This window comes from Eufriesea mexicana, unplaced genomic scaffold (assembly GCF_001483705.2).
Source record: "Eufriesea mexicana isolate 0111107269 unplaced genomic scaffold, ASM148370v2 scaffold76, whole genome shotgun sequence".
NCBI classification, from domain to species: domain Eukaryota; kingdom Metazoa; phylum Arthropoda; class Insecta; order Hymenoptera; family Apidae; genus Eufriesea; species Eufriesea mexicana.
In genome coordinates this window covers 530,355-553,540 of record NW_016908289.1, presented here as the reverse complement: position 1 = coordinate 553,540, position 23,186 = coordinate 530,355, and the positions used below count along the sequence as shown (strand labels likewise).

Genomic DNA, 23,186 nt, shown 5'->3' with positions numbered 1-23,186 from the left:
TTTTGTAATTGTTTTATAGGTAATTACTTATCACGGCTTAATTATTTTTATACTTTTAACTTGAAATTCCACATTCATTAGCATCGCTTTGGTCACTTGTCTACGTGATTTGTCTGTCAGTATACTTTTTATTGACTTACCCAGTTATTATTATTATCCAGTATACTTAATTTTTTTTCTCTTTCTCCTTCTTCCCTTTTTTCATCTATCAGTCATTTTGACTGATCGTGGTATGTTCAGTGTTAATGAGAATTAATATTGGATATTACAAATCTGAAGAAGTGTGGATTGCTCTTCTGACTGTGATTTTTAAAAAATATTTTGTATTTTGTCAATTTCCCTTCTTATTTAAATTTTAAAGTTTCACCTTTCGGTGTAATCGTCATAATTTCTAGTTAACTCGTCAGTGCTGATTCGACCTAGTTCCATCAATCTTGTTAGGCCTGGTGTTAAAACAGGTAGCAAGGAATCTCGTTTAATCTACGGTTTTCCAGCGATATTTTTATCACTGAACTACCTTTAAAGGAAAGTAGTAAGAGTTTCGACCACGTTTACTTCATTTCGAAATTCCAGTTTTATCAAAACCAGCTTCGCACCGCTACCGTGTCCCCGATTCCCTTAAACTGACCTCAGATCTAATGCCATAGGTGGTTCTCCAGTGGTATCGACTTCAACCACTTAGGTCTCGTTATCTCCAGCTTACATGTACGTGCAAATACGTTAACTGGTATAGATAACCGTGCTATGCATATTCATAGTTGAAGATAATCATTCCTATTTTAATTACTTCAGAATAATTTGTATACGGAAATATTCTGAAAATATACTGCGTACTTTTATATTTTTCCTAAAGTATACTATAACCATTATAATTCCATTCACCCACGTAAGATTCTCTTCAATCCTCCGGAATCAGAATTTTATTTGGCTATGAGACACATAGTTCTAATTTATTATAGTTCCTCATTGTCATTTAATGGTAACGTAGAATAATATACTTAATTACACATATACAGTATGTAACTTTCCAGAACATTTAGAAAATACAAAAATTGATAAATATAATTTACGCGATATGTCTTTCTAGTCGATTTCCTTAATCGAACGGGAAAACTGAAAAACGTGTCTGAGTGCCAAAGGCTTTTTCTTATTTTTTCCTATTTCTTTCCCATTGTTATATAACCAAACGCTTTTTGCAACATGCATACATTATTTATAACTTCGAACTTCAAGATTTTTCAAAATTTTAATAACAAATCAGCTACCTTGCGTATAGACAATTGCTTTACAGAAATAGTCGCGGTTGCATAAGACTATTCTTCCATTTTCGAGACATCGTTCCTCATTAAATGTATCATAGAATTATCATACGGAATTGCAGTCGATGTTATTTTCCACTTTATTAATTAGGCGACATGAAAATGTCATCTCTATCTCCCGCTATTAATCGGTTTACGCGCTGGCTTTTTATGATGAATTGGAGCAAAACCAGAGTACTGCACAAGTAACTGCATAAATCCTGTCTACTTGACTTCTGGATCAAGCTGCCGAGTAAGCCAGAAACATTTCATTTCGATTAGCATGCAATCGATATACCGCTAATACGTTTAATTACAGCCTACGGACAGAAAAATGAATTTTCACGAAAGGAGAGAAATACAATTTTACACGTTGAATTTGTCACGGGACAATTACCGCGGTGACTCTAAGGAAACGGTATTCGGCCAACTCTCGAGTAGAGATGCGGTGATTGGCATTAACGCGGATAACTAAGTATAGTTACGGATAGTAGAATGACGATTGATCTCACGGAAGTATAACACTATGGAATTGAACTGTGCCAAATGCGCTTTATTCGTGTTTGGTTCGGATATATATGCAGTTTTATATAATAGCGAAGGTGTACGTTATGCTTTAGAGGGGTTATCCGTTTGACTCAGGGTTGACTTCTCAGTCATTGGTGAATTTTAGCTACAATTTTGCGCGATAGGTTATCTTGACGACATAAACGTTGGATCAAGTTTCGAATCTCTGAACGGAAGTGTCTCTCGACTCATTTGGATATCGAGATTTTACATTACTGCAGGCTATTGGGATCTCAAACTGTTATAAAGTAAAGTAGGATACGGTTTTGTGAATCAGAAAAGACATTTAATTTTATTATAAGTCTCAAGTCGGCCATTGACCGTGAAGAAATTAGATTTGACACGTCGGAATAAATGTTATACCGAGTGAATTATCTGCTAGGTCACGTAGACTTGGTCTTTGGTATTAGTCAGTAGAATTTTTAATTATTGTAGACGAATATTTTGATAAGACAGTTTTTATCCAGAAGTAATATTTGTTAAATATAATTTGCTATTGTAGAATTTGTTAGATGGGAGTAAGCGTTTGTCAGAATTAGAGAATCAAAGTGCCTTGTCGCGAAGTGAAGTGAAATTTTTTTCTTTCAGCTTAAAGGACACATGTTGCATATGTAAGTTTGATTTATGACTGGCTTTGACTTCAGAAAATGCTAATTTCTTTATATCATTGAAGCTAAAGGTTGTTCAAAGAACGAGAATCTTCAGCGTGAGATAAAATGAAAACTGCATGTAGTTAACAGGTCACGTGCTGTTTATATTATCTACAACTAATGGGCAGATATTGAATACACAATAGTGAAGGAACTTCGAGCATACAGATATGCAACAATATTGTTAAGTAATATAACAGCATACGTTACATTATGAAATGTTGAAATGAAACATTAAAATATAACACTGGAAGCAATTAGAATGTATGCATACACGATGTACAGACTTTCAATGCAACCATATGCTACAATATATATTCAAACTTGCTGTAGAGGTAATGGTATATAAAATTCTACAGATTTACAGCACTACAATGTTTAGCCATGTACAAATTAACAGCAGAACAATATATACTGATGTATAAATATACATATATTGATGTACAACATACGAGATGAATATTTAGAATATATCAATACTCAACAATATATGTACAAACTTATAACACCTTAGTACAGTATACAGTTATATACAAACTTGCAATATAACAGCACACAACAATAATTTGCAAATCAACAATATAAAACGGTATACATATAAACTTAGAATGCAAAAACACAAAATGATGTTCCAGCTCAACCGCACTATACAAAAGTTTACAAAAGGACAACATAAAACACTACAAATACAAACTCAAAACGCAGGAACGCAAAATAATATACCAGTTTAACTTCTTGATACAAAAGCTGGCATAAGAGCGATATGAAACAATAGAAATACAAATTCGGAACCCAAGAATACAAAATAATGTACCAGTTTAACCGCAACAGTATCCAAATTTGCAATGGTATACAATCTTTCAACAAACAACAAACTTGCCACGAAATTAGGAGAAATTTATTAACACACGTGTGAGACTTGTACAATCCGATTCGTCTGCGACCCCACACCCTCCCCATCGGTACTTACATTCCCCTTTGAAATGTGCACTCTAAAAAAGTTTCGAATTTCAAAGCCTATATTTTCCCCCTGTTTTCGACATGATTTGAAGCCGCGACCCGGCACGGGGGTGCGCGCGAGCGGGGACACCCGCGTTATTTTTATAATCTCGTTTCGCCGAGAGGCTCCAAGGCTCGAGCGGTCTCAGCGTGTCGCTGCTCGGTCTTACGCGCGTGCATCACAGGAGAAAAAAGGAATCGTTCGTGGGGTATCGCGTTACCGATCGGTAGGTAAGGCCCTTGTCTCCTCTCGTTTTCTCCTCTTTGCCCGACGGGGCCGAAAAGGGGTGGGGGGTGTGTTCGGCCGAGCGACCGCGTCTACGGGGACCGCCAATAAAACTCGGGGATGTCGAGGACGCGACATGTCGGACAATGAAACGAATGGACGGGCCCCGTTGAAATAATTATGCCACAGACCCGAGAAGTATCCTGGGGATCGTCTTCCGTGGAATCCGACTTTCATCGATCGAGATATGTTCGAGGCTGCGACTGAATTTAGGGCCGATTTCTGTGTCCGCGCCGGTCTTTACGTAGGAAATATGGTGGACAGAAATGCAGCTGAACTCATATACGGTATAAACGCATTTTACAGTAGCACAATGCAATATCACGTGGATCCAATAAACATGAATATAGAGCAAATAGATTTAGTGACTTTTTCAATAGTATCTTCTGATCTTTTGTAGTTCCTTGAAAGGCTTTTCGAACTAAATATAGGAAAAATAAGTATAGCATAATATGTATAAATATATAAATTTGTATCTCGTAAATAAAGTGGTAGAGCTTTTGAGTAAAACTTTTGGATTAATAGTTACCCCGTGAGCAATTTATTTTAGAGGTTCTCGAAGTAAATATAGCGAAGTAAGTATCTTCGAACTTTGTAGCATAAGTGCTATAAAGAATTTTCTTGTGTTTCTGAGTTTTACTAAAGCCTTACTTATATACCACATAACCTGTTACGCTCTAGATCTATATTAGGTTAGTTTTCCATAGTATGGAATACTACAAACTCCTATTTTGTCACTTTATTTATCCACTTCCACCGATTCATACTGAAGTTTACAGAATAGTATCTAGGAACCGTATTTCAAAACTCGCGACCATTAAAATGAGTGTCTGAAGAGACTTTCAGACCCTGTCCTCTGAGAAATTCTTCAAACCAGCCTTAGAGTTCGTCCAGAGTCGAGCACAACCTAACTCATTAACGATTCACGAAACTAAGGACGACGAAACAGAGAGATGTCGCACAAGGAATCAGCCTTCTCGATCTTCGTCACACGCCCACACACGCTCGTCAAGGAGCGTCAGCGCGCATGCTGAAGAATCGGCGGGCACACGCAAGATAGCCAGGGTCCGTGCGATCGATCGAAGCCGCCGATGAAGCCACGCGGAGAGAGGAGTTTAATGAGAGCCGGGGCCTCGTAAGATAAGCGCTCAAGCGGCCCGTGCAACGCGGCGCATTCATCCGTACATTCCTGTCCGGTTTCCTCCTTTTCTGCGCGTCCCGTCGCCCCTCGACCTATCTGCCGTCTTCGATACTACCCCCACCACCGGATTTTCATCTGGCCGCGCTCCCCACCACGCCGTCGCGCGGCCTTCTGGGGTCTTCTCCCCTCCCTCGTCCTTCTCCCGTCGGTTGGTCCCCGATGCCGCGCGAGTCCAGCGCCCCCTACCCGTTCCACCGTCGCCGTCCACCCCCGGCTTTTGTCTTATTATTTGGTCGGCGGCCGCGCTGGGCAGGTATATCTTTCCTTCTACACGGCACTCCTCTCGCTGCGATCCACGCATATAAACATCGCGGCTTTATCTGAGCGTTTTATAGCGGCGGAGGTCCCGGCAGCCGAGGGGACCCAAGAAACAGGGGACCATCGCGGCCTCTCTGCCTACGCTCTTCTTCTCGTGCTCTCTGCGATCCCCTGTGCTCTGCTTCTTCTTTGTGTCTTTTCTGTGTTTCGTTTCTTTTTTCTCTCTTTTACTTTCTTTTTTCGCCATTTGTTTTTGTCGTCTTTGCAGGCACTGCGGAGAGGTATTTCCTGGGTAGTCGTTTCCTTTCGAGAGCTGTTCTCCGTGCGACTTTTTCTGCGGTTTGTTGACTCTGGGAAGATGTGAAGTTGTGGTTCATAGGGTTTGTGCTTCATGAGAATTTCGATTCGGGGTGAATAAATGGGTAATTGTGTACATAATCTTTGCAGTGATAAGTATATTCTCCTTTCCTTCAACTGGTGACCGATTGTCGTTAATAAGTTGGTTCACAGAAGATACTCTCCAGCATAGAAATTACCGTTGTTGTTATAATTGGTAATAATTGTGAATAGTTACATGTATCGCAGATTTTCTTTGCGTGTTTACTTTGCAGACTTTAGACGATGCCATTTTGAAGTATTCAAAATTAATTGGTCAGTCTAATAGACTTATCTTCTCTGTCATAATAATGACACAGGCCTCATGGGCTTTCATTTATGTGTCTTCTTTGCAAATGAAGTCTGTTAGAAGGATTCAGAACTAATTGGTCGCTGTTCTCACTACAACACCTGCCAGTGGAACCAATCCAGCTCTAGTTCATAATGTAAGAAGACCATCATTTTTAACGCAATCAGTAACTTTCGTCATTGGCTTAAAAGTCACGTCTATTTTGCAAAAGTTGAAAGTAGTCGTTTAAAAGGAATACAGATCTATTGATCATAGTGTAATAGTTCCATCTTCCCTGCCACGAACAAAGGTCATTGGCCAGATAGCATTGCTTGATAGTCAAATCGAACAGGATACATCGGAACGACACAGAGCATTGGTACAGATGTAGACTCGGAGTGTTAACCATTAACATAAGATAAAAAATGTGATGACGTAATTTGTCTTATTACTATGACAGTGTATACGGCGAAGATATTAGAAGTAGGGCAGCGAAGATTCAGTTAGGTGGGGTGAACAGAGTACTCCTCTTGCTTTCATGTTGTCCTACTAGTCAACTTCCCAGCCGTAGTATATATATATTCTCAGGTGTTTGAGATCTATTATGATCAAGGATCTAGGATAAGCTCGGCTATTATTAAATTGCTGATTGGTAGCATGAAATAATCATACGTGTAATTGGCTGATTTCTATCTGAAGATTTCAGATCTCGGAATCTTCTCCTATTATCACGTTACTTATCCTTAATCTTCCACTACTGCATTTTCCTTCGCTCTCGAGACGAAGAAGTGGCAGTGTGCATTGTCATCGCAGTTTTTCATTCAGGTGTGACTACCAGCAGGCGAACAGGTTGCTCGCTGACAATCGAACGACAGGATGATAAATTGGACTAGCCCAATAACGGGCATGCAAAATAATACTTGAAGAGACTGACACGGGACTTCCAAGTATCAGGGTGTTAATAAAACGTCTTCTCTTTTTACCTTGCCTGGAAATACTGGATAAATGGGAGATATATATAAGCAGATTGCCAGATAATAAATAACTTACTACTAAAAGATGGGACCACTTTCATAATTACCAACCCATTTCAGCCAACTAGATTTATATGAAAACAGGAAATATTAGGATGAAAATTGACTGTCAAATCACTAGCACGTTTATTGACACCTGTTCCTCTATTATATCATCAGATAAATCTGCAGGAACAAAATAACATCAAAAAGTCAGGCATGAGTTGCTAATAGCCAAGCAAATTGATCAGTCTTCCGAACAGATTGAACAACGTTTAATTTGCATTTACATGAAAATAGAAAATATCAGTATAGAAGCGAGATCAGACTTGACTGGCACCTACGAGTTACTCTCCTATGTCCCGAGATAACAGTGTTAATAACTTTATAATCAACAGTAATATCCAAATAGATTGATCAGTCTTCAAAATAGATTGAACCACGTTCAATCTAGCTCCACATAAAAACAAAGAAAACTGGCATAAAATCGAGTGGAAAATTAACTGTCTTCCTCGCAATCAGCCAGATCTTTTCCATCCTACTTTCCAACTTCGACAGAAAATGCTCACATGAAACCATGACATACACACAGTACCAACATTTCTTCAACCCTCCGTACGTTAAATCTACCAGTAATCCTCTTTTTCCTCGTGAATTCTCGAGATTCAGCGAGGAGTCTCGAAGAGGATGACTCGAGAACGTTTCACGAAGAAAAGAAGCAGACATTTATCCGAGGAATATCGTATGCCTTGCCTCGGTTTCTCTCCGGTTATCTTTGAGGATCGATACCGCCAATCAAGAAACCCGTTTCCACGGATCCTGGACCGGCGTTTTCACGGGGGTCCAAGATCGATCTCGAGATCGCCCATCGTGGATCGTGAGAGGCGGTTCGATGCTAAGGATCTGTTACAGGGTTCGCAAGAACGTCGCGCCAAAAACGAGAAAATCTGCTGGTCTCATTAGCATACCGTCTCTGAGTCTCCTCGCAGCTCGTTCTTTCCGCAAGTCGCTCCTCCGCGGTTTCCGCCACTTTAGTAATTTCGACAACCTAGCGGCCATATTTTCTCTTCCTTCTCACCTGGTCCAGTTGAATTTCATAACGCGATTTTATTTCTTGCGAGAAATCCACTCCGGAGGAGAGAAACACGGTGTTCCAAAGATTCTTTTGGGAATTTATATATTTAGGTATTTTAGGTTAAATTGGAGTTAGACGTAAGGCTCAGAAAGGTAGGAATATGTAGGAATAATAAACTCGTTGCTTTTACTTGATACCAATGCTCATAAAAATATATTAGCATTCGCTATTGCGCGGTGATAATGAAACCGGGAAAAGTGTGCATTGAATGTCTTCGTTAGGCAGGTACTGCGACTAGCTTGGCGAGTTAGGATAAATTTAATTAGAGAGTGATCACTGTATCCCACTCGGATCAATTATTATTCACTTTTCCTTAATGAAATATTCTTTTTCCGTTTGATAAATACCAGTAGCACAAGCATAAATCTTGATTCGGTAGTTCCAAACTTGATTTATCTTTGGTAATTTGAACATTCCCAGTTCCAATATGCTATAAATCATTCTACTCAAAGAATCGACTTACATGAAGTATTGCTTAATCACGCCTGTACTCTCTCGACAAAGCGAATGTTAGATATTTCGAATTTCAAAGACTAAAATAATTTTGCTTGTGTTCTGACTGTGCTTCATTTGACAACTGTAAACAGTTTTGGCACCAGCACACGAGTTCGAAAGATAAATCTTCTTCGGTTAGAGAGGAGAAGAATTCTTTACTCGTAATCGATTTAATTTTCGAAATTTTGTAAAATTGTATAATTTTGTAAAATTGGAAGATACAGATTTGGGGGTTTAAGGAGATTAGAATTTATGAGAATGATAAAAATTATAGGAAAGTGGCAGAAATTAGAAATTACAATAACATGAAATTAGAAAAAGATTTATTTCCGTAGGGAACAATTGATTGAGATGAAGAAAAGATTTAGTTATTTTTCTGTTTGTGCATTAAAAATATTTATTTATGATAATATTTGTAGCATCTTTCGGATGTGAGGACGTTTAGATCCATTGCATTCATAGATTAAGGAATTGTTATATATTCAAAACTATATCACTATTAATCTATATTATTAAAAAGAAAATCTTGTTGCAGAAGAGTATTAAAAGGCTGAACACAAAGGATAAATTAAACAATTATATGAAGTGTGTTAAAACGTAACCATTGCACTACATAATACTTCTTCATTCAGAGCACCAAGTATTCTTTTCAAGTATTTAAAATATTTAAAATTCATATTGAATTTAGAAATTCGATTTTCATTTATACGTAAAGCAACGAAAAATTCCGCACTGAAACTAATTAAACAATTCACAAGTACCATTTTCATAATTATTTATATCTCACCAACATCGCAAAATTCAATTTTTAATACTACACGAGTGCAATAATATAAATTTCCAATATGATTTAAATTAAATAATAGAAATTTACAATCTACATATATAAAGCAACAAATATATTTATCACCGAAACAAATTCATACGGACCATTCCGCTACTATCGAAACGCTTAAGCAATTAACTTCAGACTTCCTCTCTTTTAATTAGCCTTCAATTTCAAGAAAATGTAGAAATTATTGACCGTAAAAGTGTCGATGGTTTCGTTAATTGAAACTCATTACATTCGAAATATTAATAAGAATCATTAAAATTTACACCATACAAAATACTCGTGTCATTTCTTCTACGTCCAGACGAGGTCTCTTGCCCGGACTCGCCACTCGACTTTTGTTTTCCTTCTGCTGAAAGTCGCGGTAATAACCAGATAAATATGCAAATTTATTCACCGTGGTAATTTGTCGCACGCATGACTGCTTAATATTTAATCCACGAACGCGACCACGATAGTATTCACGCTACGAAATTGTAAATTCGGCCAAGGAGCACGTTGGTACCGTCGCGTGCTTCGTTCCTCCTCCTTTTTAACCAAAATGATACACGTGATTTCTTCTTATTCCTCTTCCTCTTCTTTTTCTCTTGATCCTTTAGAAAATAATTCCGGTTTGCTTATTTTTTTGAATAATCACGTCTTATTCGTTTATCGATCGATCTCGAGATTAGATATATCACGTGGGACTAAGAACTGAAGACATGCGAATTTTTTTTGAAAATTTATTTACCTGAGAAGCTTATGGTTTCAATGTCTTTTTAAATAAATATATTTCTTTTTTTCTTTGCAAAATTGGAATTTTAGTCAGAAGCAACGATTGAGATATATTTTCTTTTCGAGAGGATTGGAATTTTAGTACGAAGTAACGAATCCATTTTTAACACCAGTTCAAATTATTTTATTTCTGCAATTAGTGGAAGCATTAAATTAAAGATAATTTTTATTTACATGATTTTAATATTAAGTACTTTAAATTTTTATAAAAGCGCATTAGGAAGGAAATGATTAGGAGAGACTATGCTATATGTAGTTGGTATCAGATTCGAAAACTTAATGTGATATTTATTTATCAGAAAAATTCCTGATACAGACGCAGTCACTCAGGAATAACATTAATTAACTTATTTCTAAAGATATATTTAATCTCGGAGAATCATGTTTCGTGGACGTAGTTATGGCAGACATTAGTGTAAACTTGTTTAATTCATGTACTTACACACAGCACGTTTTTCCTGTTGCGGACTAGAAATCGAATGAAAATTTCATTAGCCTCCTTCAAGGATAACGTAGTCTTGGACTCCTTCGTAAGAAGCTTCCTGAATTACGCGTCGAAAATTTCGAGATCTGTAATTAGTTATTAGACTCAAGCAGCTGATTAAATTTAAGATATCGCTCTATTAAAATTGAAAAAATTAAAACGAAGAGAAATTCGTGATTCAAAATTAAATTTACCATTTCGATCGTAAGGCCTGAATGATAATTTTTCCGTTCATACTTTTCTCGTTCGGTCAAAAGTATTCTTGTCTAAACCAAAATGCCGAAATTAAACGAACGAAACAATTCTCTCGCTAAATGAACACGCGACAACCGAAACTTCGCCATTTCATAAGAGAAAACGCCGTAAAAGCATCATCTCCGTGGCAAATTACAGCCATAACCTCAATTTTCGCTATCGAATAACCACTCCCGAATCCACGTAAACTGGCCTGAATTAATACCGTGTAGAACGAGAGAGTAAACTCTAAAAAGAGGGAAAAAATGTGTAAACGGTCACGTTTTTGCTGGTTTCGCTCGAAATACCTCGTAATTATATAACGCGAGCATGTCATGATTTATCAGACGCGTTCGCTCATTAGACGGAAACATTAATCGGGCTATGAATATTTCTCGATCGATGAGCAATATCATTTATCGTAACTGATTTCGCGTATGCATAAATTAATCGCGTCGTAAGACGCCGGACCGTTCCGAGTTTCCTCGACGCACGCGATATAAACGCGTTCATTAGCGATTGTTGTTTGAATCGCTGCCAGTTTCCCGCCCGTTCGGCTCACCTGCGCCAATCGATTACGCGCGCGTCCGCTTCTTGCGCGCTCTGGATCCCCGGAGATCCTCGTTTTTGCCGATCTAGTGATCGGTAATCGACCAACAGACTGTGTTTAAGATGTCGTTACACAGTCGTTCCTATATTTCCTGCTAAATGGCGTGAAGTGTCGTGGGAATGATAATTTATTCCGACGCGTGAGAGAGAAAATGGACGACGGTGTAGTAGAAGGATAATTGGCCGATAATTGATGCCTTTAAAGGCTTGTTTTTCTACATTTAAGTTGATTATTTTTTGCGCAGCCCGATAGTAAATGTGTTTTTATCACTGCATTTACCACGATAATAATCGGTGAATGAGAAAATGGAGGGAGCAGAAGTATAAAGAACACGGATGAAATAATATTGGCATATTGATTATGCATGTTTATATGCATTATGTTGCATGTTTTATTTATATGCTAAAAATAGTCGCGAATTCTAGTGATCAGAATATTAATGTTAAACGCAGAATTTGTGGTTAGAAGTTTGAAAACGGTTCTTAGCTTCGATGCGAGTTTAATGTTAGTGTCGGTTGGTTAATAATTGAAATTTAACTGAGTTTTGGAAATCCTTTTGTTGGTTTTAATTTATTCATTCATGATTATTAGGTTATCAATTTTTTTATCTTCACGAGTGTTCAATGGTTTTCGCCAAATCATTATGTATAGCGCGGTTTTAGTAGCAATTGGTTGATAATTAGGTGTACTTTAATATTTATCGAGTTCTGATGATGATTGATTAATAATTCACAATTAGACAGTGCGTTTTCATTATTTTTTTGTATTTTTTGCTTTACTATAATATGCAAGATAATTCATGTGGCAATTAATTGTTAATTCGTAGTCAATTGATTCGTTTCGACAAATTTTCAATGCTTTTTGCTAAATTATAATACACAGCTGGATTGCAATACTAGTTTTCTAGTAATTGATATTTAATTAGTTTATCTCCACAAATTTTCAATGTTTTCTCACCGAATTACAGTGTAATTCTAATAATAATTTCATCGATATATTTTTGATAAATTATACGACATATGTCAAAATCGTGAAACTAATTATCCCGTAACTTCGATTTAATTACAGTGCTTTTATCTTATCTTTGACTTTTTTCTGTCCAAAGTATAATAAATTACGTGATTGCAGGAATAGTTTGTCGATAATTAATAGTTGATTCGATCTCGTCAAACTTCGACATCTTTCTTGTCGAATCAGAACATACAGCGCGATTTTAATTATAACTAACCGATAAATAAAATTCAATTTGCAATTTTACACAAAATTACAATACTCCTTGGTATATGCAACGATTTCAATAGCAATTTGCTAATATGAAACGTGTAATTAACAGTCACCGGAAGATTTAGATAACTTCTTATAAATTACAACATTCGACTAATTATTAATAGCCTTCATGAATTTTCGATTTTTCCTTTTATATTATAACATATAATGCGATTTTAATAGTAATTAATCCGTCGGTTTATGTCTGCAGCTTTGATAAATTATTTGGTTTACAGTTCTGTTCGAACGCATAAAAATATCGTACCGTGGAAACTTTCGCATTCTTTAGAAGCGCTATTACTCACAGAAACTAATCAACACTGTCACAACTTCAAATTCCAATACGAGAAGTACGATAGAAAATATTTGGTTAAAGAAAAATAACGTTTTTCTTGAATTCTTTCGTATCTGCCCTTTTTCAATGTCCACCTAAATTCAATAATACAACGGAAAACGTGTTTAACATGTTTATTCATCCAACACAAACGTTTCTTCTGCCTATTAATCCAGAACACCAAATAATTCAGAGAACTTCTTAGCGGCATCTATCTTCCTGATATAAAATTTCTTTCACGAATTTAACTCAGAACGAATCTGTAATTCAACTATGAAAATCACTCTTCATCGGTATACAATTAACCCCTTGCACTGCACAGATGACTCTCAGTCACAGCTTGTTTTAATATCTCGAAGCTTAGGTATGGAATATGAGATGAGAACTAAATTATAAGTAACTGCATATACAATATTGAAACAAATTCCATCTGATTTTCTTCTTTTATTTTAGAGTTTAGAAAAATGCGAGAGAAGCTTCGAATTGTTATATCTACAGAGAGAAAAGTATCTTCGACCGCAATGGATTAATATTTCCAATTACTTCGAGAAACTACCTAATAGAATAGCAAGAAAAATCAAGAATCGAAACACCTAGTTCGGACAGTTCGAATATTCCACTTCGATATATTTTCTAAAAATATTGCAACCAATCTCAAGTCGTTCCTTCCACCCAGTCTTCAGCATACCACGGTACTATTATCTCTTGACACGAAAATCACAGCCCTTTCTCATCCACCAACGTGTCTCCGGGAAGTAACCGCCTATCCAACAGCTCTTCTGACAGGACAGACCATTTAACCGTTCCAACTACGAAAAACGTACATAACGACTGGAATTCGTTGTTCCAATAAGATGCAATTTGTTTATCGAGAAACAAAACCGGTAGAAAAACCGGAACTGAAGCGACACTAGAAACAACACGACGAAGTGCAACTCGTGCATACAACCAATATCCTCTGGACTAGAAATTCAGCTTCTCTCACTAGAACCTTTGTGTTTCTTCTAAATTTCTGCTGGCTGTTTTACGTTCAAGAATTTGGAGAAATAACTCTCTGGCCAGAGATCGTTCTTCAATCGAAGATTAAACACGACGAAGAGCACACTCGCCGGAATACCTCGGCGAATTTTGGTCCCAGCAAACTGACGCCGATCCGACGAGGTAGAATTTTATTTCGCGTTCTCCATTGGCGCGAAAAGGCGCGAAAACGAAATTTACGAGGTTCAACAGACAGACATAACACGGAGATCGTTTAACGATACGTCTGGACGATGTTTACGAGTGTTCGATTTTCGTTTAGATCTCGAGTAGGTGAGGAGTGGGTGTGCTGGCCCTCGAGGAACGATAATGACGACTTCGGCTATGGTTCCATATAAATAGCATTGTATTTCACATATCTCGTGTACACTTTCAATAAATATCTTTCAAATATGTACATAGTGACGAGGGTTTAGGGGAAGAGGGGGACAGTTCGGTTAGGGGGATGAAATTAAGCATAACCCGTAACCGGTGACTCTGACGCGGTCATCGTTCGTGACAAGTTATTCGCGAGTGATCCACGGTAGATTTCTAGCACACGCGACGGGATCTTAAACGCGTTGAACATTATTTCGATCGCTACCGGAAGATCTAGCAACAAGGTCGAGTAACACCGGTTATGAGCTAGGTGTCGTTGATAATTCGAAGTTAGGCTACCGTCGGCGACTCGAAACTGTAACAGAGACTTTCGACGTCGGCGTATTTATGGCACTGGTTCGATCGTCTTCGGGCTACGTGGACCACAAAATCACACACGCGCGATCATTCCCGCTCTGGGGCACACACAGCGCGATTTTTAACGAGATCCTTCGGCGAACGCTTGATCATGGCCCGGCTAGCTTCACCAAGATCCTCCTAACGACGCCCAGGAGCTCGTATGTGCGAGTTTCATCAACTTGCATGGGACTCAGGAAGGATGTCCGAGTGGAAAGAATCTCAGCTTTACGTTCCACACACGATTGCTTCATTGGCCGACTTCACTCGAGCACGAGATGCTTGCTGGCTCGCTGTATAGATCGTCGGGGTTCTTCTCTAGCTTTTCTAGCTACAGCTTTTCCAAAGCGCGACTGTTGGTTAGTAACTCCCTGGTGAGTCTCCACACTTGCTTGGCGGCGTTTTCCAAGCCGGTGGACGACTTGCCCTTAAAAAGATCCAAATTGGGCAGGAAATAGTGTGGACACCTGCGACACTGTAGACAAGAGATCAATTGCAAGAGGATCCCATTGATACGATCCGCGATGCACGTTTCGTCCCATTCCGCTTCGTGAGGGTGCTTCTCGCATTCGTACAACAATAGAGTCTTCATGTGATAGCTGGTGACTGGGTTGCCAGGTAGATCGAGGTGTCTGTCCCTGAGAGTCTTCAGAATGCTCAGGCAACGCTTCCTGCTACCACCCTGCAGTAAACGGTTCTCCGCGTCTATGAAGGATAACGCCCAGGCATCGCCTTCCATGGCCGATTGCTTGCCTTGCAAACCGATACACTCCTTCGACAACATGTCGAAGCCTTCTGTCTTCACCTCTGCTACGATATTCGGGTGCGGCCAGGGTATATGAGCGATCGGCCAGTGAGAGGCCGACCTGGGCCATAGTCCGGCACACTTGAAGGCTGGCGTGATCTGTACCACGTATCTCTCCCTGATACGAAGCTTCACTTCAGTCGTGTCCGCGATCATCTTCACAGAGTCCCTGTAGGCACACTTGTCGCAGGCTTGTGCCACCAGGGTCTGAAATCGCGATCGGATCTTCCGGGCTGACAGGTAACCCGACGCGGTGATGAACTCCACCCAGAGGGACATTGATCTCTTTCGACCGTCGCTGAGCTTCAATACCGCGCATCCAGGCAATGTGCCATCGTCCACGAAATTCAGGACCCCCATTTGATTCAGGTAGATCACGATCTCGAATTCCGTCGGGGAGATCACGTCCAGACCGTCGAATCGGCCGTTGTAGTCGGTCAGAGAGGAGATGAACCTCGGTTCTTGTACCTCGACCTCCTTCAACACGTCCTGAACCACGCGACACACCTCCTGGATCGTCTTCATCACCTGACTCTTCCTGGTCATCACGCGTTCCCCGAAGTACTTGTTGATCTGATATACCATCTTGGACTGGGCCGCCAGCATATCGGCCGGCAACAGCATGGTTGCGGCGGCCTGAAGCCTACGAAGGCTTCTTTGTCGCGGTAGCTACTCTCGATCACCGCATCCTGTCACGGAACCTCCCGATAGACTAACCGTCTCAGCGATTTTAACCAAACGTTCGTTGTCGTTGCCTTTCCATCTGCCCCCCGCGTCTTCCTCCTAACCAACTAATCCCGCGTTCCAAATCGAACTACACGATCGGGAAACTAAATCGAGAATGATCCCGACAATTCTTCGAGGTAGCGACGAATCTCGCGCGTCGCGTTGTCTAAGGACGCGCCGGTCGCTGCGCCGGAGACACGAACGAGAAGCGGAAGGAGAAGGAGTACGAGCGACTCCGTGCCGGAGCAGATAGTCGACTGCGCTTTCGTTCACCTCCTCCGCGCCACCCGCTCTTCGAATCGCAAGGAAGGCGTGCGGTGACGGCCCGGAACGACCCACTCCGACAGGTCACGCCCCGCCCCGCGCGGTTCCGCCAATCGCACGACGCGGCAACCGCGCAGGCGTGGCCTGTCGCGCTGCGCCGACCGGATCGATCCGAGCGACCCGTTCTACCTATACGTTACGGACGCCTCACTGAAGGACGAACGGAGCGGCGGCGGCGGCTAACCCCAAACGCGAACCCCTTTTCCCCCATGAATTATGCAGATCCAACTCGTTTTATTTCGTGCCCATGGATACCGTGGCCACGGCCATTCCTCCGCAACCCCTTCGACCGAACCCCGAAATTTTCGTCATGGTGGAGGACTCTCGGCAATCACGGTTCGCTACCCAGGCCGAAGAGTCCTTCCAGTCTGTAAACCTTTGGCTCGTGACGTATCTTTAACCGTTTCTGGCCGGCGGATTCCCGATCTTCGGCAGATTGGACAAGGTCCCGCGTTCCTTCGTCGCTTCTCCAATGATACTCTGTCGCTATCTATACGACTTCGTTTTATTGGGAACCGGACGCACGCGGCGAAAAAAACTCGGTATAAAATCTACATTTAACGACGACAACGATAACTCTACCATTAAGGCTTGTAAATCGCGGGGGAACCGCGCGAAACGGCGCGCGTAAAGCGTGGCCGCGCGCGAGCGATCGTTCTTAAGTGGCTAACGCTTTCCTCGCGATCCGTTTTTACGGGCCAATAATAATAACGTAAATTCCCCAACGATCGGCTCATAGGAGAGTGAGTGGCACCGGCTAACGAATGTCATTGCGCCGGGTAGATAAGGAAGGAAGTTTCTGGCGAGAATTAAGATAAGGGACACGACTCGCGCCTCGTCGCCGTATAGAGGCCACGAGACGCGGTAGCGATGCCTTTGACGAGGTCGTTCTGGTATCCTGTCAACCCATGCACACGAGTGTTAATGTCGTAGATAATAATTACGCCGTGATGGTTTTTATGTCCTCATCCTCCAAGTGACCGGACGAATATTGAACGGAATCGAGAAATTATACGGGACCCCGTTATCGCGATACGAACTTTATGTATGGCGGGAGCTTTGTTCCGGGTGAGAAAGTTGTCGATGAGGTCTGCAATTCCGACTTATGTCCTCTTACACTTGGTTCCTTTGATTGTCGATTACAAACGGCAGACCTAGTTGTTCAAATTGGCGGTGGTTGTACGCGATCCTTTTCTATCCTTTCACCCTTGCTTGAAAATGGACTGTTGTATTTATATTTGCAAGAAATGTCATCGTTCCTTTTCCAACTATTTTATTTAGAAAAGTTCTTTTATTGAGAAATAATTTAGTTAGGAGATTCAGGGAATTTTGTAGCTTTGTAGTTGACAAACGAAGATTATCACGTGAATTTAGGGATATTTGAATACTTTGTTATTAAGATCTTTGTGGAAGATATATCACTAATCTCCTAGTGATTATAGGTTAATTTTGTTTCATTTTTTTTGATCACTAATAATATCAAGTATTATGTTACTTTTATAAAATTGCGTGAGTCTGGGAAGTTGAGAAAATCTTAGGAATATTTGGGTACCTTCTCGTCAATTGCTAATTTCCAAATGATTTTAGATCAATTAAATTTCTTTTTCGTGGAGTTACTTTCATCAGAGATAACTGAATACCTGAGATAGTAATTAATAATACAATAGCAGTACGCCTGCATCAGGAATTTTGGAATGATTTAATACGTGCAGGATTCATTCGAATGAATCACATGGGCTGTTATTATGAGACGAAATGCGTTTATTAATTATTTACATGATGTGTTCGAACAGCGATTTGAGTAGAAATAAATATCGTTTAAATAATGTAAAAAAGTATGTACATACAACAATATGGTGGTCAAGCTACCGTCGGCAGCTCGATCGCTAGCCGATTATAAACATTAGATTAATTTAACGACAACGGATCACACGACGATTCACATCAGCCATTAGACGAGTAAGAGTAATTAATCGGATACTTAATTAATCGCTTGCATATTTCAACGCTACATAGACAAATCGTTTGGCTCGCGTGAATAAGCAGGAGATTCCGTTCCAAGCGAAAGCTTCAGTCGTATAAAAGAACACGATAACTATTTCCCATAAAATACACCTTCCGGTCTATTCCTTGGACGTCTCGATTGACACCGGACTGGGCAGTTCAAACAAATTTCCTCGACTATACGAAATCGACGTGTAAACCTAGCAACAATTGCCTTCGAGCTAAACGAAACACTGGTAGTACGATATTGCACTGAAACGGAACGTTGCACTGAGAACCAACGCTCGACTCAACCTCGTTCTTGCCACGGCTAGAGAACCGATAAGATAGGTGAGGAACAGAAAGATAGGAGGGAACAGGAGTGACAGTAAAGGTCATAAGACTCGTTACACCATCCCCGTAACCTAGCAAGCCGAAGCTCGTGCAAGAAAATAGCAAGTGAAAGTAGACTTTCCATGTTTGCGAGGGTAGAAAGCAGGCAAAGAACCGTCGCGAAAGCAGCATCCTGAAAGCCGTGTTCCGCGCGAATCACCGAATCCTCCAACTCGCTTCTCTCTTTCTTTCTCTTTATTACATTGTTCCATGTGAAAGCTCGAAAAGGAAATATCCCTATCGGCTAAAGTTTTTCAAGAGCGCGACTGTTGGTCAGTAGCTCCCTCGTCAGTCTCCACACCTGTTTGGCCGCGTTCTCCAGCCCGCTAGGCGATTTCCCTTTAAAAAGATCCAGATTAGGCAGGAAATAGTGCGGACATCTTCGACATTGAAGACAGGATATCAGCTGTAGGAAGATCCCGTTAATACGATCTGCCAAACAACCCTCGTCCCACTCGGTCTCCAGGGGATGCTTCTCGCATTCGTACAGCAGCAAGGTTTTCATGTGATAGCTAGTCACTGGATTTCCGGGAAGATCCAGGTGTCTGTCTCTCAACGTTTTCAAAATACTCAGACATCGTCTGCGACAGCCACCTTGCAATAACCTAGTCTCAGCTTCTGTAAAGGACAGCACCCAAGCGTCGCCTTCCATGGCAGACTGCTTCCCCTGGAGCGCCACGCTCTCCTTCGATAACAGATCGAACCCCTCTGTCTTCACCTCGGCTACCAAGTTCGGATGAGGCCACGGTATGTGAGGAATAGGCCAATGCGCCGCCGATCTTGGCCACACGCCTGAACATTTGAACGCTGGCGTGATCTGAACCACGTATCTCTCTCTGATACGAAGCTTCACCTCCGTCGTGTCCGCTATCATCTTCACCGAGTCCCTGTAGGCGCACTTATCGCAAGCCTGTGCTACCAGCGTCTGAAATCTCGAGCGGATCTTTCGCGCCGACAGGTAGCCAGAGGCGGTGATGAACTCAACCCAAAGCGACATGGACCTCTTCCGTCCGTCGCTGAGCTTCAGCACCGCGCAGCCCGGCAGGGTGCCGTCGTCGACGAAGTTGAACACACCCATCTGATTCAGGTAGAGGACCACCTCGAATTCCCCCGGCGAGATCACCTCGAGGCCCTCGTAGCGACCGTTGCACTCGGTCAGAGAAGATATGAACCGCGGTTCCTGGACCTCCACCTCCTTCAGAACCTCCTGAACCACCTTGCACACTTCCCTTATGGTCTTCTGTACCTGGCCCATACGAGCTTGCACCCTTTCGCCGTAGTATTTGTTCATCTGATACAACATCTTCGACTGGGCTGCCATCATGTCCTGAGGCAGCAGCATGTTGTTCTCGTGTCTCCCGACCAATAACCCCGAAGATTCCTTATGGTAGCTTCCTCGACACCGACGAGCCTCATTCTTTCGCGTGAACTCGAGCCACCTTGACCAGTTCGCCCTTACTATCCATGATCTCGGCTACCTTTCCTCGATTCCCTGAAAGTCCGATGGATCGGCAGGAGAATCAACGACGGTGATGACAGGGTGACGGTGACGAGTACGACGATAAGAGGACAGCACTTTCGAAAAGCAGTTACGGCTGAGAGGACGAACAAAGCGTGCAGGAGCGCACGGCGATCGGCGGCGGCAGGTGTTGTACGTGGAACGAGCGCGACTCGAGGTGCTCCGCGCGCGCGACGACAGAGAGAGCACCGGTGACCACCAACCCGTTCCACTGCTCCTGTAGTTGTGCGCCGATTCCCAAGTCCCGCCTCCCGGAACGGCAGGGTCACGTGGAGCGTGCGCGGTTCGGCCACGCCCCCTGTTGTTCCTCCTCTATCTCACGCGGTTCGAACGGCGACCGCGCACACACCATCGCGCCTCGCGGACTTCTCGCCCTTTCGATCCGTCCAATTTTTCATCCCGCTTTAGTTATTTACGCGGTTTCCTCCGTCGTTAACGGGGGACACGCAGCCAGGGTGGATCCAATCTATGGGGTTAGACAGTGTGATACTCTTCAGGATGGCACTGTGCAAATTGTGAATAGGAAATTGCATCGATCTGACGGAAGTATCTGTTTGAAAACGTTCGTTGGAGTTTAGGGTGCGTTTAGTAATGGGATAGGTGTCGCTGATGAAACCGTGAAGTTTGGGTGTGGAGAAATTTTGAAGAGGATAATGAATTGGTTTCGGATGTTATGAGTGTTGGGGCTCAGAGTACTTGATTCGCTGAGTTCAGGGAGAATTTAACCTGGTTAAGGATGGCGATTTTGGATTAGGTTTGGGCGTTTTTACGTATACGAAGATAATGTTTTGTGTTTTGTGAAGTAGTAACGTTTCAAAAAACTCACAGTGTTGTATTTAGAATGCGATTCACGATCATCAGTTGAAACCTTTACGGGATTTTATGTTACACTTAATTTTTTTGTTTCTCATGTACTTACTCAATGAAAATGCAAAATACGAAGCTACTACGATCTGCATGTGCCATGAATTCCTAATTAAAACACTTAACCTGTTCCATTCTAAATTTTTACACTCTCCACACACTATTCAACCACGAACAATTACATGGCGAGAGAGTGAACATAAAAGTCACATACAGCGTGCATTAAGAACGTTGGCGTGCAATCACGCTGTCGAACAGCAGACACATAAATACGTCGGAAGAACCATAATTCTTTCTCACGTGCTCGCCAGTTGCTAATGTCAAGGAGACATCGATGCGCCTCGGTACGACGTATCAATTCATCGGCTCTCTCGTAAATAAATTCCTAGGGTAGATGCGAGCCACGCGAGAAGGTATTGTCTAAGCGATGGGGTCACGGGAGGATTCCACGCACGATCGTTCGAGCCGATAATTCCATCGTGAGGGTCATTTGAATGTTCGACGTTCGAATAAGAAGCAGAAGGTTCGTGTTCGCTCGCGAATGAAAAAGCAGCCCTCGCGGGTCGCAACATGGCGACCGCGCGCTGCAGATGTTCCTGAATAAGAGTAGCTAGCGGACCGCCATTCGGAAGAAATACCGATCTGTCGTGAAATATACCGTTTTTCCGGTAGCCTTTTATGCGTTGATCGTAAAAGATCGCGGCGCGAATACCTGTGTCCGAAAATACCGATAACCAACCGAGATATCCCATACGTCGAACGTTCCGTGAGATTCTAGAGATTACAGATTCCGTATGACGAGTCATGGTCCAGGAGGTTCTTCGGGGTTCTCCTTTGACCTTCTTAACCCTTTTGTTATCGGGGAAATCTAGCGACATGTTGAAGAAGGTTTATTCGGTGAATAGGAATACGTAGCTTTGAGTTAGGTTAGGATACTGATGAAAGGTAGGAAGGGATGCTTATGGTTATGGGGTTTGAGCATTTGGGAATTTGTACGTGATGTATGTAAAAAGTCGAGGATGTTTAGTTTCTTTTACATTTAAGGTTAGGGTTGGACCACTGGACTTATATTTGTCCGTCTTTAATCTCAATTTATGTCTTGACATTTTGCCCAGAGTACTTGTATGTGACTAAAATGCCTTTAATATCTTTAATAATATACATATCGTGGTTATCAATTCTGACTGCTGAAGTATTAACATAAATCTTACTTTCATCTCTAATTTTATTAACAATATATCTAATCTCAAAAACTTCTGACATCACGTAATAAATCAACGAACTGAATTCCAAAAATCTGTCATGGACCCTATTCCAGAACATTGTACCATTAAGGGTGCCTGGAATTTTTCATATGTAAACAAAAATAGTTATAAAATAGTTAGCTATTATGTAATTAATAAAAAATAATTAATTAACTTTTTACTTTCAAACACCGTGTTATTTTTCACTCGAATAGCAAGGAATTTAGATTTTATACCAATCTTTTATTACGGATTATAGCAAAGAGTAGGGTTGTACAAATCACGTGGTTCCAGAAAGAACGTTCTTTTTTATCCAAAAGTATTAATGTCTAGATAAGACACATAGTGTACGAAGAAGATATAGCAGATGTCGTTGTAACTGTAATTGTAATTGATTGCTCATCGGTTGTTTATCTCTCGTTTCATTATCGACTGCTGGTAACTCGTAACTTAGCTGTTGTTCAACAACCTATAGT

At 41.2% G+C, this 23,186-nt stretch overlaps 3 protein-coding genes across 9 annotated transcripts in view; 1 reads left to right on the top strand and 2 right to left on the bottom strand.

The window, feature by feature from the left end:
• rg (A kinase anchor protein rugose) overlaps positions 1 to 23,186 on the top strand; it is a 130,601-nt gene that overhangs the window by 74,194 nt on the left and 33,221 nt on the right. The gene's annotated exons all lie outside the window — the stretch shown is intronic.
• On the bottom strand, positions 14,493 to 16,623 carry LOC108555116 (protein mab-21). The gene has a single exon (XM_017910636.1). The coding sequence runs from the start codon at positions 16,279 to 16,281 to the stop codon at positions 15,184 to 15,186; it is 1,098 nt and encodes a 365-aa protein (XP_017766125.1). The 5' UTR covers positions 16,282 to 16,623; the 3' UTR covers positions 14,493 to 15,183.
• Positions 19,328 to 20,557, bottom strand: LOC108555117 (protein mab-21). Its single transcript, XM_017910637.1, has one exon. The coding sequence runs from the start codon at positions 20,423 to 20,425 to the stop codon at positions 19,328 to 19,330; it is 1,098 nt and encodes a 365-aa protein (XP_017766126.1). The 5' UTR covers positions 20,426 to 20,557.

Coding starts and splice junctions, on each gene's coding strand:
- LOC108555116 (XM_017910636.1), bottom strand. CDS start 16,281: ATGCTGTTGCCGGCCGATATGCTGGCGGCCCAGTCCAAGATGGTATAT.
- LOC108555117 (XM_017910637.1), bottom strand. CDS start 20,425: ATGCTGCTGCCTCAGGACATGATGGCAGCCCAGTCGAAGATGTTGTAT.